Source organism: Mauremys mutica, chromosome 7 (assembly GCF_020497125.1).
Source record: "Mauremys mutica isolate MM-2020 ecotype Southern chromosome 7, ASM2049712v1, whole genome shotgun sequence".
Classification (NCBI taxonomy): Eukaryota; Metazoa; Chordata; order Testudines; family Geoemydidae; genus Mauremys; species Mauremys mutica.
In genome coordinates, this window is record NC_059078.1 from 63,554,000 (window position 1) to 63,569,831 (window position 15,832).

The window sequence follows — 15,832 nt, forward strand, 5'->3', positions numbered from 1 at the left end:
AGAGTGCAGGAGACAGGAGGTATGTATGTCACCTAACTTTGGGGGGAATGATGCAATCATTAAAGAACTGGTTGAAACAAACCCAAATCAACAGAGGATCCAGAAAGACAAAGAGATCCGTCCCCCGTGACCGAACAAGCAACACCTAGCCGTGGACTGAACTGGAGATCAAAGAGGAAAAATTGTCAGGTGGGTGGAATAAGAGCTGCCCTTTGGAGGGACTCAGGAGGTCTCCCCTAGGACTAAGGACAAAGAGACTAGGAGGGAACCAGAGATGGAGTCCATCACAGCTCTGCTGGCTCCTGGCATTGGCTTACAGACATGCCAACTCTCAGTAATTAATAGTGAGAAACGCGATTTCTAAGTAAAATTAAGCCTGAATCATGATCTCGCAATAGAACTCTCAAATGTCTCAATTTTTTTTTTCCAGACATGGGTGAGTTCTATCCTGAGAAAGATCATGAGTCAGGCTTAATCCTTTTACTGAGAAATCGCTGTCAGCCCTAGCCCTGGGCAGCCGAGATGCCTGCTGTTGGGGTTCCCCTGCCAGCCTGGAAAGTGGGGGCAGTGTGCAGGCAGGGGTGGGTAGTTGGGGCAGAGGGGGCAGTGAGCAGGGCGAGGGGGGTCAGTGAGTAGGGCAGGGGTGGGTAGTCGGGGCAGAGGGGGAAGTGAGCAGGGTGAGGGGGGTCAGTGTGCAGGCAAGGGGTGGGTAATCGGGGCAGAGGGGTCAGTGAGCAGGGCAGGGGTGGGTAGTCGGGGCAGGGGGGTCAGTGTGAAGGGTGAGGGGGGTCAGTGTGCAGGCAGGGGGTGGGTAGTCGGGGCAGAGGGGGCAGTGAGCAGGGCGAGGGGTGGGTAGTCAGGGTAGAGGGGGGCAGTGTGCAGGCAGGGGGTGGGGCTGGCCCAGGGAGGGGCCGCTGGTGGGGGGGTAGGCTCGGCCCCCTCAGTTTCCTGGGCGGGAGGCTGAGTCAGGCGGGGCTGAGTCAGACGGAGCCGGGGCCGCTGGCGGCTGGCGGCTGGCAGGGAGGAACGCAGCGCACCACGCCGCTCCGCTCCGCACCTCAGCGCGGGACAGCCGCGGCATGGCCCGGACCCTCGCCCTGCTGGCGCTGTGCATGGCGCTGGGGCGCCGCGGTGAGTGCGCTCGCTGGCCGCTGCGGGCTCCGTCGGGGAACTGGGACTGCAGCCGCAGCGACGCTTCTGGACGGGCTCGGGCTGCGCTTCCCTCCCGCCCGCTCCGAGGGGCGTCGGGGCATGAGGTGCCGGAGGGCGGACGGTCCGTGCCTGTTCTGTGCGGGGACTGGCCGCCGGGGCCGGGCGGGGGAAGGCTGTGGTCTCACAAATGGGGAACTGGGGCCATGTGCTGACCTTTCAGGGCGTCGGACTCTGCCTGGTTCATTCTCCTGCCGGGCTGGGAGCTGGGGGATTTCTACCCCGTGCCGCCAGGGAAGCGGGTAAGGGGTTGTGGAGCTATGTGCTGGGCTTGGAGGGGACAAGCCGGTATGGAGCTGGTTGCTGTCCAGTGTTGGTGTTTTTTGGTTATGATTTTGCCAGGTGGAAAACTTTTCCCGAGTGGCACAAGTGAGAGAAGGGAAATGGCGATTTTTCAGAAGTGTGTATTTCAGCAAAACTGATGGGCATTCATAGGACAAAGAAGAGGTGCTTTTCTAGCCAGAGGGCTTTCTCCTTGCCACCTTGCAAAGGCCAGCTGCAACCAATGGTGGCATTGGAAGGTATAACAAAATAAATTTGCAAGAATTTTAGTATAAAGGTTGCTAGCAGCTGTCTGTATGATTTCACTGCTGATAATCTTTTTCAGAAACACTTAGCTAATATATTTACCCCATTGTTCCAAACTGCCCACAAAGGACCAAAAGCCACAAATGCTTCACCCAGCTGCCAAAACCTCTGGCTTTGCCTCCCAACTTCGAAGGGCTTGTATCTACACTTAAAACACTACAGCAGTGGCTCTGTAGCGCTTCAGTGTAGACACCAGCTCCACTGATGGGAGGGGTTCTCCTGTCACTGTAGTTACTCTACCTCCCCAAGAGGCCATAGCTAGTTCTTCTGTCAACATAGCACTGTCTACACAGGGATTTAGGGTGCCTTAACTGCGCTGCTCAGGAGTGTGGATTTTTCACACCCTTGTGCGATGTAGTTATGCTGACCAAATTTTCTAGTGTAAACCAGGCCTCAGATGTTACTATAAAAATCTTTCTCATATTGAAAATTTAAACTACGTAGACAGCGTAAAATAAATAAACCTATCAAAATAACAGGGCTGGAGCACTGAGTTTATTATACATTTTCTCACTTATTCCATTAAAAACCTCAGCTTTTTAGTGAAATAGCTGCATAATTTCCAGTGCACTCAGAAATGAATTGGTGGTAATCAGGGCCGACTCCAGCTTTTTTGCCTCCACAAGTGGCGAAGAAAAAAAAAAGCCACGATCGGCGGCACTTCGGTGGCAGATCTACCGTGCTGCTTCATTCTTCGGCGGCAATTCAGCGGCCGGTCCTTCCCTCCAAGAGGGACTGAGGGACCCACTGCCGAATAGCCACTGAAGACCCAGATGGTGCCGCCCCTTTCCATTGGCCTCCCCAAGCACCTGCTTCCTGCACTGGTGCCTAGAGCTGGCCCTAGTGGTAATGTGACCTCTATGGGAGATAATGCTACAGGCTTGTCTTCATGCACAAATTATGCTTACTTAGCTCAAACCATTTTTTAAGACAGCCTAGTTCAGTGGAGGGCAAACAACAGCCTGTGGGCCAGATCTGACCCATCAGGGCTTTCAGTCTGGTCCGCGGGATTGCCAGCACTGTGGGACTGAGGCAGGCTCCCTGCCTGCCCTGGCCCCGCACCGCTCCCAGAAGAGGCCGGAACCATGTCTCTGTGGCCCCTGGGGAAGGGGAGGAGGCAGAGGGCTCTGTGCGCTGCCCTCATCTGCAGTCACTGCTCCCCGCAGCTCCCATTGGCTTGGAATGGGGAACCATGGCCAATGGGAGCTTTGGATGTGGTACCCACAGGTGAGGGCAACATGCAGCGGAGCCACCTGCCCCACCCCACGGAGACACTGCTGGACATGCTAGCCACTTCCAGGAATGGTGTGGGACCAGGGCAGGTAGGGAGCCTGCCTTAGCCCTGCTGCACACCCCTGTCACCCCAGAGCTGCTTGAGGTAAGCGGCACCGGGCTGGAGCCCACATCCCAAACCCCTCCTGCATCCCACACCCCATCCCCCTGACACATTCCTCCTGCACTCCAATGCCTTGCCCTGAGCCTCCTCCTGCACTCCACACCACAATCCCCTGCCCTGAGCCCCCTCCCGCACTCTGCACCCCCTGCCCTGGACCCTCAACCCCTGCCCTGAGCCCCTGCCGCACCCCTCCTTCACTCCAACCCCCTGCCCTGAGCCCGCTCTTGCACCCTACACCCTTTCTGCACCCCAAACCTCTGCCTTGAGTCCCTTCCTGCACCCCACACTCTCTGCCACACCCCACACTCCCTGCCTCAGCCCTACATTCATGGCCCTGCATGCAATTTCCCCACCTAGATGTGGCCCTTGGGCCAAAAAGTTTGCCTACCCCTGGCCTAGTTAACTCTTGTTTGCACACTTTTAAAAAGATAGAAGCCTGGCTCATATTGGTCTAACAAGGAATCAATTTAAATTGATCCAAGCTAGGTTTAAATTAAATCTAAATTGCCCACATGGGTTTTCAACTGCCTTAACTAGTTCAATGTAGAACCACCCCATTAGGTAAACTAGTGCAGCTTTGTGTGAAGAGCAGGCCTCAGAAAGCAAGCTGCTGCATTCATCACTATCTGGAGTTTCCATATGGCTCCTCACAGTGACCCAACCTCAAGGGAACAGAGGCTTGGATGCCTGTAGCAAGAGCCTGAACCTGAAAGTAAATTCATAGATTTCAAGGGACCACTGTGATCATCCAGTCCAGTGGTTTTCAGCCTTTTTTAATTTGCAGACCCCTAAAAATTTCAGACATAGTCTGTCCTCCACCCCCCTGGGTCTGTGGACCACAGATTGAAACCCACTGATCTAGTCTGACTTCTTGTATAACACAGACCAGAGAACTGCCCCCAAATAATTCCTTTTGAACTAGAACATATCTTTAAAAAAATCCAATCTTGATTTAAAAATGGCCAGTAATGGCAAATCCCTCACAACCTTGATAAATTGTTCCAGTGATCAGTTACCCTCAGTGTTATGAATTTATACCTCATTTCCAGTCTGAATCTGTCTAGCTTCAGCTTCAGTCATTGAAAACAGCCTTCTAGCCAGCTGCAGATGGATAAAAGCTTTTGGGGCCAGTAGTGTTCCCTTGACTTCTAGAAGCACCAGGAGCCTGGGAGACAAAGGGCAGGCTCCATCAAGCAATAGCTATTTCTCCTGGTTGCTTCTTCCAGCTGTCAGGTATTAGCTCAGCAGTGTCTCAGCCAGGTAGCTCTCATCCAGCCCCATTTCTGATAGGCCTGCATTGACTGGGCTGGATGAAATGGGATTATTAAAGTGGCTGAGCTCTGTGTGCATACCCAAGACCACCAGCCATGACCCACATGATACAAGGGCTGGACAAATCAATTCAAACCTGGCTCATGCTGAAGGAGTTTGTGTCCATGTCATAGTGCAGCCCCCCTTCCCGGAGGCATAGCAGCAGCATGAAAGATGTTTTAGTTCTGGTCTATTCTAGAGGCGTGAGCATGGGGTATGAGAGGGAAGAGTTCCTGAGTGCTAATTGTAAGTAATTCTGCCTCTGACTTGCTGGGCAACTTTGGGCAAGTCTTGTGCCTCTGTACCAACTTTGTAAAAAGGGGATCGCAGTACGGACCTGCCTTCAAGACACAGTGTGCGCATCTTCTGTAATGCACACGTCTCAAGCATTCCGAACAGGCCACGTGTGAGCAACCACATGGTCTCAGGCACGTCTGACTTTCCAGTTTCCTTGGGCAGGTGGGCCCTTTGCAGAGAACATCCAGCCCCCCCAGCTGTTTAACTTTAGGACTCTTAGTCTGCACTTCCAGCTGCCTTGGCAGTATGTGTGGTTAAGGGCAGTTCTTATGATCTTGTGAGTGGATTGCGTTTATATCTGTCAGCCCAGCCAGTCTTCTGGGTAACCCAGTCATTCATCCAGATAGCCAGGCTGGGATATCTAGGTACCATCTACAGGCTGTTGTTGTGGTTTGACCAGAAAGTACTGCCAGCAGATGGCTTTCATGTACCCATCTGATCCATCCCAGATGAGCTGCCACTTTAGAGAAAGTAGCTACATCATGACAGCCAGGACCGAGCCCGCACTGGCAGTGAGATTGTGACTCACAAATGGGTGGGGGTAGTGAGAAGAGTAGCTTTGGTTCTGGCTCAGGCACGAAATGCACTGTGAGGAGGCTTGCTTAGCGCCAGCAGAAGGATGTGGTCTGCTCTCCATTTGCTGTTCATCATCCTGTGGGGATCCCAGTGCTCCAGCAAGGTAACTAACCAACATGGCTAGCTGATATGGGGACTGTTGGCTTCATACAGTTGTCAAACCTACCACCATGGGTCACGCTGCTGAAATGTGTGAACAGTGGCCAACAAATGGCATGCCAGGGTCTATAAGGCTTTTTTTCTCACTGTGTGAATCAAACAAACCAATTTATAAAGAAGAAAACTGGAAAAATAAATTGCATCATATGCAATCAGTCCTATGGACTATGCTGTCCCTGGGGACCAGCAGTAGGGCTGGAAGCCTGGACTTTCAGATCTCCAGCCACATCTCTACTACTTGAGCTAAAGTGGCAGCTGATAACAGTTTGTTATCCTCTATATGGAGCAGCCACTAGAGGGGGGCCACAACACACACTATGCCTGTGAGTTATACAACTTCTGGCCAGGTAGCAGTAGATTCTTGGTGGTTAGGATTCCTGGTGATGGTAGAGCAGTGTGATCTTAGCAGTTGGCTCAGTTGTTAGCTAGCCAAGCACATAGCTCTAGCACATTTATTGTGAAAGGCAGTGTGGCTGAAGTCTTGGCTGTGTCATGTTAAAGTCCTGAGTCCTATACACAACTCTGCCAGATGTTATCTTGTGCAGTCCCTTAGTTAAATTGTTTGCAAACTGGGTGTGTGGGGGAAGAGGGAAGATACTCAACTTGCCTTCTAGTGTAGGGTGTGAAGCTTTAGGCAGCACTATGGGTTATGAACTGTGCAGCACTATAGGAATCGTGGGGTGGCTTGCTGTCTTTCTGTCCCTCACAGACATTTCCTTTCTTGGTGAATTAGAAAGCCTGATTCAGCGTAAATGCAAAACATCTTACAAAATCCACAACAAAGTATTGCCAACCTCAAGCATTAAAAAATCATGAGTAAGGCCCCAGAAATCATGAGATATTTTAAAAATAATAAATTTGGGGTCCTGTGTATTTGCCTTCTGCTTTCTGAACATTTGGACATCACATTTTCAAGCTGTGCTTTGCAGTCAAGAAGCTAGCAACTGGCTTCTTAACAAAATAAAACGAAACCTGAGGTTATGCTGTAATCACCTTGTGACATACCCAGAGTACAGACTAATGAGTAGCTGTGTCACCCCTGCCCTCTAACCTACACTGCTTTGCTGCTGTAGCCTTCAGTCTGACCTGTTCACAGCCTCCAGCATCCAAATCACTTCCAGTTATGACTGTATGTGCTTCAGCCAGCCAGCCACACGTCAGTTATACTGCAGGGTGACCCCAACATATCCTCAGTCCTAGATTTTCCCCCAGAAGTATATGTCCTGTACTGCCCAGCCCTCTCCTGGACGAAACAAATTCATATAAAGTCCTTCATTTTATTAATAGAAATAATATGCACACTTATCTCAACTGGAGTTTAAACTTCAGTTTAAACTCACTGGATTAAATAAAACAAGTTTATCAACTACCAAGAGAGAGTTTAAGTGAGTACAATGAGGCATAAAAATCAGAAATGGTTACAAGAAAAGATAAAACACAGTTAGCAAAGTTTTTCTCACCACATGCTCTCAATCATCTTACTGGCCAAACTTCTTAGACCAGACTCCCTTCTTCTGGTTAATAGCTGCTACCTTTGTCCCTTCTCGTGCAGTGAATAGATGGATAGAGAGAAAGGGAGAGGAGGAGGGGACCTTGGGGTGTTTGTCCCTCTTTTTTATAGTGTCAGCCCCCACCCTTGGGAAACATTTCCAGCTGAGATTCAGGAGACAGAGAGTCTACAGGAAAGGATGTTCTCTGCTGCTCTTCCTCACCTGTTTGATTATCCTTCGTTTCTCTTCTTGCTCAATGACTCTATGGCTTAAATGCAAATTAAGCAGAGCACCCATTCCTCTGTTTGAGACAGACCTGCTTGCCAACCTCAGTTTGGAACATGTGTTAAAATCACTATACAGTGGAATCTTACAACTTTTCAATGTGTCACACACATTTTATTAGGACAGCGCTGACTAACAAATTATGATTTTTCAGATGTTACCTTGCAAGACCTACTTTGTACAAGTATTATATTCGTGTGTAGTCTTGGAGCTTCCACATATTTTTTCACTGTTTAAGATTTTCATTCTCTTTTGTAAAGATTGGCCTGTCCTTGTTCACCATCTGGGGACACCGTCTAGAAAGGGCTCTGTGGCCAAAGAGTGCAGAATACAGGACAGGGGAGCTGCTAGTCCATCTTTGGCATTTCACTGCTGCCTGCTAGTGCCTTGGGCTCATGGTGGATGTTACATGCTTTGTGCATACTGTAAGGAAGCAGCAGAACATCAGCCAACAATGAGCTGTGAGGGCAATACGGAGGGGCAGGGAGCTACAAAGCCAGCCTTGCTCTGTCCCCCTCTCTGGGATCAGGAACAAGCCTTAATGGGGTTATTGAGCACAGCTGCTCTACCTCCCTGTAACATCATGCAGCACTGTACCCCTCTAGGGAACTCTGCAGAAATCCCTGACCCTTTGAATGTCTTTACAGGAGTCTTTGCCAGCCCATCGGAGAAACTCGCACATGTGGTCCAATATGAAAGGGTGACACCTCACAGAGTGCCTGCAGCTCCTGGGAAGCGAGACCTTTCTGCTCAACTCGTAAGTATCTGTCACTTCTGAAATATCAGGGGACACTACAAGCCCAGCTCCAACAACCCCCAACTCAGAGACGTTAAACTAGGGCCTGGTGCCAACCCCCAGATTAGCCATGCACAGTTCCAGCTTTCCCAGACACTTAGCAGTTGGAGACTGACTTTTGTTTTAGATTAAGCAAAAATAACCAAATATGAGTGAATGTACATTGTGGAATAGGCTACCTCAGTGCCGCCTTGCAGAACTGCAGCTGCCTCTGTAAACAGACAGACACATGGAAAGCTGCAGAACAAAGAAAACAGGATCACGACATTCACATACTGTAGCTGTCTATGGCCCCACTCAGCATTGTATCTGAGCACTTTAGTGCATTTATCCTCACAGCCCCTTGGAAGTGAAGTGACTTGCCTAGTGTGACAAAGCCAGACATTGAACTCATGTCTCCAGAGTCCCACACTGGCACCCTATGCACTGGGCCATCCCTCCCTTACAAACATATACTGAAATCAACAGAGAATGCCCCAGGAGATGCACACTGGTTCAGAGAAAGGAATTCTCTCTCTCTTGATCTGTCTGGCAAGCACCTTGAGTGCACAGTCAGCAAAGATCCAGACTCAGAGTCTTACTTCCTTTAAAGTGAGACCCTTATGGGATGAATGACACCAGCTAGTGTGAGCTTTCTGCATCATCTCCATCATAAATGATGGCACTCTTGAGAGACCAATCAAAGCAGCCTTTTGTTGTGTTTGAGGTCAAAATTAGAATCACTAGTGGCAGAATGAAATCTGTGTCAGGAAACAAATTTGGCATCAGCTGAAGAGGAGTGGAACCACCTCTAAAGAATGTGAATTGCTGTGGTGGAAGAGGTTTATGGATGATGGAGAAAACCAAAGGAGAGGAGTAGGGGTGGACCAACAAAGTGCAAGTAGCAATCCAAAACAAGAAAATGGTGCATAAAGAAAAGAAATGAACCCATCAAGCATAAATGAAAGCAAATACAAAGAAGCAAAGTGAGCTGCCAAATGGGTAATGAAGAAAGGCAAAGAGAGCGCTAGACAGTTTGTACGCTGAGCTTGTAAACGACCAACAGCTGGCTGGCAGAAAGTTCAGCAGCACTCAAAAAATGAGGCACAAAAGAAAGGAGGATGGTAATGTGACATTGTTCGTGAATGGTGATCAGAGGAGACTGCTAGTAACACCCGAACAAGTGAAGGAGAGGTGGAAACAATACTTTGAGAGTCACTTAAATGAGGCAAACCCTTTGTGGTGTTGCCAACATATGATCCTAATGCGGTGCCTGAGCTTGACATAACAGAGGAGGAAATGGAAATACAGTCCAGGAGACAAAGACCAATAAGGCAGAGGGACCTGATGAAGTGACAGCAGACCTGGTGAAAGTCTTGGGCAAGAGTGTCATGAAATGGATCAAAGTGATTGAAGCTGTATGGCAAGAAAAGACTGGTGCAAGTCTATCCTGGTATCAATACATAAGAAGGGAAGCATCCAGGAATGTGGAACTATCAAGGGACAAAGCTATTGTCACATGGGATGAAGATACTGGAACATATCTTGGATGCTAGAACTAGAAGAATGGTGGAACCCCTCATTTACCAAGAACAGTGTGGCTTTAGGAAAGGATACGGCGCACGGATGCCATGTTTGTAAACTGGCAAGAGATGGAACAGCAGCTCAAGCACCAGCAGGATAGCTTCTTATAGACCTAGAGAAGGCCTATGATAAAGTGGACAGAAGATGCTCACATCAGTGCTGAGGAAATATGGTGTTTCTACGGATTTAACAGCTATGATGAATGCTCAGTATAGATCACCTAAAACAGAGATCAGAACATATTGTGGAACAAGTCCCTTTGAGGTAGAGGTTGGATTGCACCCAGGTTTGGCCCTCAGCCCGCTGCTCTTTATCATTTTGATGGACTGCGTCAGCAGGAAGATGTCAGTGGGAAAAGGGGAGAAGCTGCTATATGCGGATGACATAGCAATAAGGGCCTCCTCAAAAGAAGACCTAGAGAAAATAATAAACCAGTGCTATGATCAGCTAAGCTGGCATCTGAGCTTGACTAAGACTGAGGTCATGGGTCAGTAGAGGAGCCACAGGGAAACTTGACACGGAACTTAATGGAGTGGAATTAAACCAGACCAACCAATTCAAGTACTTTGGCGGCTGGGTTATGGAAAATGGTGAGCTTGAATGTGAGTCCCAGTCCAGACTGGGGAATGCTGGAAAAGTGTGGAATAATATCTCAAGGGCTGTGTATAACAAACATCCGCCACTGAGACTGAACTGTGGAGAACAGTGGTACAGAAGCATGGCCAAAACAGAGAGGCCAAGTTCAGTGCCTACAGGTGATCAAGATGAGTGCCAGAAGAGGAGTTACACAAAGAGAGAGATGTCAAAAGGAAAGCTTTAGGATGGAAGTCCAAGTCCGTGATGTGGCTGACAAAATCCAGGAATCGGGACTTCGCCAGTTCAGGTATGTGCAGAGGATGAATGAAGGGGACTTGGTGAAGATAGCACGATAGGAAAGAGACCCTGAGGAAGTGATGGATGGATCGCATCAAAGAAGATGGTAAGCAAGTGGACCTTAATGCTACCGCAGACAAAGATGGTAGATGCTTACATGATGACCCGACGCCGGTTGATGGGATAAAGGGAAGAAGTGATTAAATGGAAGCAGAAAGGATGTTAGATCATTCTGCAGTGTTGCCGTCTCTCATGATTTAGCACAAGCCTCGTGATACTTGGTGTTTTCTTAAAGCCTCAGCACCTGGATTTATGTGAATGTGGGAGAATTTCAGTTTTCATTTTGTAAAAAAAGTCCGATACTAGTTCTTGTGGTTGTGGAGACAAGCAAGAAAACATGAACCCAAAAGGCTCAGAACAAAGAAGCCAAACACAAAAGAATCCACATTTTATTATTTTGAAAAAAATCTCACGATTTTCAAGCCAATCTTATTTTTGTTGGGGTTTGATGCATGACTTTTGAATGCTTGGAGTCAGCAAGGCTGAATTTATGACCATAACCTAATGGCAGTTTCTTGACTGCATTTTAGTCTTTAAAATTCAGAAAGCACCAGGAATCATATCTTAAAAGCACAAACATTAGCACCTCAGAAGGCCTAGGGATCATGTCAATTTTGAGATATAAATTACCTAGTAAATTCTTGGTACAGCATGTTCACTTATGAGTCAAACCGTTTCAGATAAAATAGCTTCAAAAATTCTTCCTAAAGGCATCTGTTTTCTTTGCTCCAGAAACCTAAACTTGTCCGTGAAATAAACATTCTCTAGGCTATTTAGAGATCCCATCTGTGCTGTGCACATTGAACAACTTTCCTCCTTTCTTTCTTCAGTGTTGGTACCAAAGGGAGGAGATCACATGTAATAGTACGTCCATCTGTTAGATATCTGTAAGACATGCATACAGTGGGAGACTGCAGTGCATGGTGGGATGTAGTGGTGCAGGGAGGGGGTGGTCTATCCACACATGTTTAGGATGGCCAGGTTACAAATGGTGAAGCTGGCTCATGCTGTCCTCTCAGCCATTTCCCCAGGACTGTTTCTAATATTGCAAACCTGATACCTTAAAAAATATAAAGCAACTTGCCATCAACATGCTGTGTACCTTCTGCCTTAAAGGTGGAATCTCCTCCCCAAATAACATTTGCTTTAGGGGTCACCTCTCTCCCCAGGCCATATTGCTACAGCTGTGGTCAGAAGGGCTCCTGAGCTGGATCTGCTCATTTTAAGAGATGAGGTGGCTTGCAAGGGATTCTCTATGGTTACATCTACACTGGAAAAAAAACAACAACCCACAGCAGTGAGTTTCAGGCAGCAGCTGAGGATCCTTTGTGTAGGGAATGATGTGCTGGAGCACTCTAGGGCAGAGGTGGTGGGGGCAGGGTTAAGGTGCATGCACACCAATTATGTTGGTTGCTCTCTTCCAGCACAAGTGAGGGTGCTCCTGAGACTGCTTTAACTTGTACCAGGGGCTGGTTTGGCCCACAGATAATGGGGGCAGAAAGATGGTGTTAACCTCCCCTCTCCTCTGCCTCGTCTCCCGGTGCACTGGCTCTGAAGGAGCTAGTCCAGTGTGCTCTCTAGAGCCCCATTGTCCCTTTCACACCAGGTGAAGAAATGACCAAACCACCCTGACCTGCTGTTGCACAGGTAGCTGTTGGGCCATCATTCCCCTCTTGCTGACACTGGTGTATCTCCTGGAGTTCCTGCTGACTCACCGGGGTGAGAAGCATTCCAAGAGTCCAGCCCCCAGTGCCTGAGCCTGTCTGTTCCAGTTTTTTGCCTGTCCAGAACGGCTCTTTCTGCACCTCAGGCCAAGTCCTGCAGCCCTGGCCCTGCCCTGACTTACTCAACAGGCACTGGAGTGAGCAGGAGTTTAACCAGAGTCCAGGCTCAGTCCCCCACTGTTCTGAGTCAAACCTTCTGCATTTGAAACACTCAAAAAGCTCTCTGGAAGTAGGAGCTTGGGGAAAGCTTTATCAGGCCTTTTAAACAGCTTTGCATTTCTTGTGGTTTCTCAGAAAGATGACCACTGCTCTTCCTTTCCCATCCGACTTGCAGTCAGAGTTCTCTTCGAGCACCTTCAGTGGCTTTTCTGCAGATCTGCATTTCTCAAGGATTGGTTTCTGTCTCCGAAGTTGCCAACAATAACAAAGCATCATTTTGTTGGCGGACATTAAAAGAGACGCTAACATTCATCTAAGAAGAATTTATCACCAAGCCCCATAGACAGTTCCTGCGTCTCCAGCTTAGGCATCATGTTTGTTTAGGTGACAGCGCATCTCAGTCTTCAGCACTTTGCTGAAGAGCCCCTCACTTCCCAGGGCTGCAGCCAGAGCCCACTTGAGGGGGCAGAGAGACCCTGGCTGCATTTTACTCAGCAGGCAATGGGGCTTTTTTTTTTTAACCAGAAATGGATTTTTCATTCCCAGAAAGAGCCCAAAATAAAAACACAAGGCAATGGAATTAGAACAGTTGACTCACAAGGAAAACCATGCTGCCTGTCCCAGATGGTTCTGACTGTGGCACAGAAATACTTTCCGTATAACCCCAGCCCCCATCTGATTGCAGCTCCCCAATGCTTTCCTGGGGGGAATTCCAGACTGTCGTGTGGTAATTTATACCATCACCCCACAGGAGAGGCCAAACTCCCCAGCTGAGAGCAAACCCCAGCAAATCAAGAGCTGCTGAGTTTGGCTTGTGGTGCCCAAGGAGTTCACCTCACCACTTCCGCCAGCCGTGGCTTCCATCTGAGCCAGCAACTTTGCTGTGAGATGCTTGGTCACCTGGTCAGCTGCCATTAACCGGAGAGGGAGGTCTCCACACTTCCAAGGGTGTAATTGCTCATTAGCATTACTGTTCAGCTGAGGATCTTAAAGCAATTTACAACAGCTGCCAAAACTCACGATTCTTGTCACTGGTAGGTGGGGGTGTCCCCCCATGGGGAAACTGAGGCAGTGAGCTGTAGTGATTTGTCCAAGGTCATACAGCAAGTTTATTGGTACAGACAGGAAAAGAACCCAGGCATCCTGACTCTTGGTCCCAACTCCCGGTCCCTTGCTTTAACTCCTAGCCACATGTCCTCTCACTTGTGGGGCTGCTGTAAACTCCACCAGCTGGGGATTGCTGGAGCACAGCACCCTCTGGCCATAACCCCTCCCCTGTGCCCTGCTGTGCTCCCTGCACCCAGGTCAGATGAGGGTGTGGCCCAGCAGTCTGGCACACCATTGCTGAGGGCTTCTCAGATGTCCAGATTTGGCTGCTTTCCAGCTTGTTTGCATCACAAGTGAGCTCCCAAGAAATGTGCTCCAGTATGTTCATGCATGTAGTTGACCTAGCTGCCTGTTCATTGTCCCTTTTACGGCACCCACCCATGCTTATGCACACATGGGAGTTGGTGGGCTATCCAGAAACGTAATGGCACTAATCTGTTTTACTGGTGAAAAGGTGCTGTGTCTTGTGCGCTGCAGGAGCTTGTAGGAATAAAGAATGACTCTGGAAGCAGAGTTTATTTCTTCAGGCCAAATGGCTTCAGTATGACTTCCTGACAATCTACTTTTGAGAGCACACAGGAAGAGAAGTTGATTCTCACACAATGAGGCTGTGTGCGCGATCAGTCAAAGAGAAGGAAGACTTTATTAGGGGAAGCGTTAGTGAGTCAGGGGGGTGAGTTATCAGGGGACTCTGTGGTTCTTGATTTTGAGTAAATGAATTAAATGCCAAAAAAGGCATTTTGATGAGCAGTAAGATTTTAGTTCCTTGTGCAACAACTTGTGGCCTTGTGCCAGATGTGAACACTGAGTCTTAGTTTAATCTAGGGGTTCGCAAACTGGGGGTCAGGACCCCTCGGGGTTGCGAGGTTATTACATGGGGGGTCATGAGCTGTCAACCTCCACCCCAAACCCCGCTTGCCTCCAGCATTTATAATGATGTTAAATATATACAAAAGTGTTTTTAATTTATAAGGAGGGGTCACACTCAGAGGCTTGCTATGTGAAAGGGGTCACCAGTAAAAAAAGTTTGAGAGCCACTGTGTACTTGTCTTTAGTGTTCTTTAATCCAAGGCATACTGGGTTTTGCAAACTGAGATTATTTCTGTGCTGATTTAGTTGGCTGTTGGTTTCCGCTTGTTGTGCTATGTCTGTAATGGATAAATTGGCAGTAAGCATGTATAGCTGGGTTTCCAGAGGTGCTGGGCACTCACACAAACCCTGAATTGGTGGGAGCTGCAGATGCACAACACCTTTAAAAGCAGGGCAGAAATATGTCAGTAGAATATTTCAACAAAATCCACATATGACTAGAGGAACATTGAATGGGTCAGGGTAGATGAGGCTGAGGTCCCATGTGACTGTCTTCGGAGGTCTGCGCAGCACACACAATAGAAATCTTCTACTTCATACCTCTTTAGCCCGATGATGACAAGTTTCTGTTGTTGTTTTACCCCGTGCAGAACACGTATCCGGACCACGTTCATTACAGCATCCGTGCAGAAGGAAGGGACTATGTTCTCCGACTGGAAAAGAACAAGTAAGTGTGCAGTGGCTAGTGTGGCTTGCAGGGTTCCCTAGTGAAAGCCCTGGGCCATTAGGTTTCAAATCTAGCTTTCTCCCCAGGCCACTTTGTGTAGATTGTGCGTGGAACATTGCAGAGCATAAAGCTAGAGGAAAGCCAACAGCTGGGACCTCTAGCTGAACCTTTTTTAATTTCAGAGGGACTTGGATCCCTGTACTGAAAATGGCCCCTGCAATGGTTTAGGTTCAGATCTAAAACAAGAGGGGGTTTATTTTCCATTTCTGACACAGAACCATCCGATATGAACCTAAACCTAACTCTTATTCACCCTCAGACCCAAGCCCCTGGCCTGCCTACGTTTTTATTCTGTCCCCTTCACAATGGTCTAACTCTTAGTTAGCATCAAATACCATCTCTTCAGCCCATCGAACTTAGGAGGAGACAATATTACTCAAATTGCTTTGAGCTCTGTCTGAGATGTGGTTGGCAGTTGCACTGCTGCCTCCAGGGCCGCTGAGAGCGGGTTCGGGCCCTGGTGAAAAAGAATGTTCAGGCCCCCCCGCAAGAGCGGACTGGCTAAACAGGGCCGGGGAAGCCAGGCCCCGGGCCCCCTTCCGGACAGCCGGACCCTGGTAATTTGTACTGGTTTCCCCCCCTCTCATCGGCCCTGGCTGCCTCCACTGGTATACTATGGACGCTCTCAGCGGCTGGACCCAT

At 48.7% G+C, this 15,832-nt stretch overlaps 1 protein-coding gene across 1 annotated transcript in view; it reads left to right on the forward strand.

Annotated features, from left to right (window-relative positions):
• Positions 1-1,005: 1,005 nt before the first annotated feature.
• ADAM8 (ADAM metallopeptidase domain 8) overlaps positions 1,006-15,832 on the forward strand; it is a 91,302-nt gene continuing 76,475 nt past the window's right edge. The window contains exons 1-3 of the mRNA XM_045023162.1: positions 1,006-1,131; positions 7,959-8,068; positions 15,054-15,130. Coding sequence (XP_044879097.1) covers positions 1,080-1,131; positions 7,959-8,068; positions 15,054-15,130 — 239 coding nt within the window. The 5' untranslated portion in view covers positions 1,006-1,079. The remainder of the gene's footprint in view (positions 1,132-7,958; positions 8,069-15,053; positions 15,131-15,832) is intronic.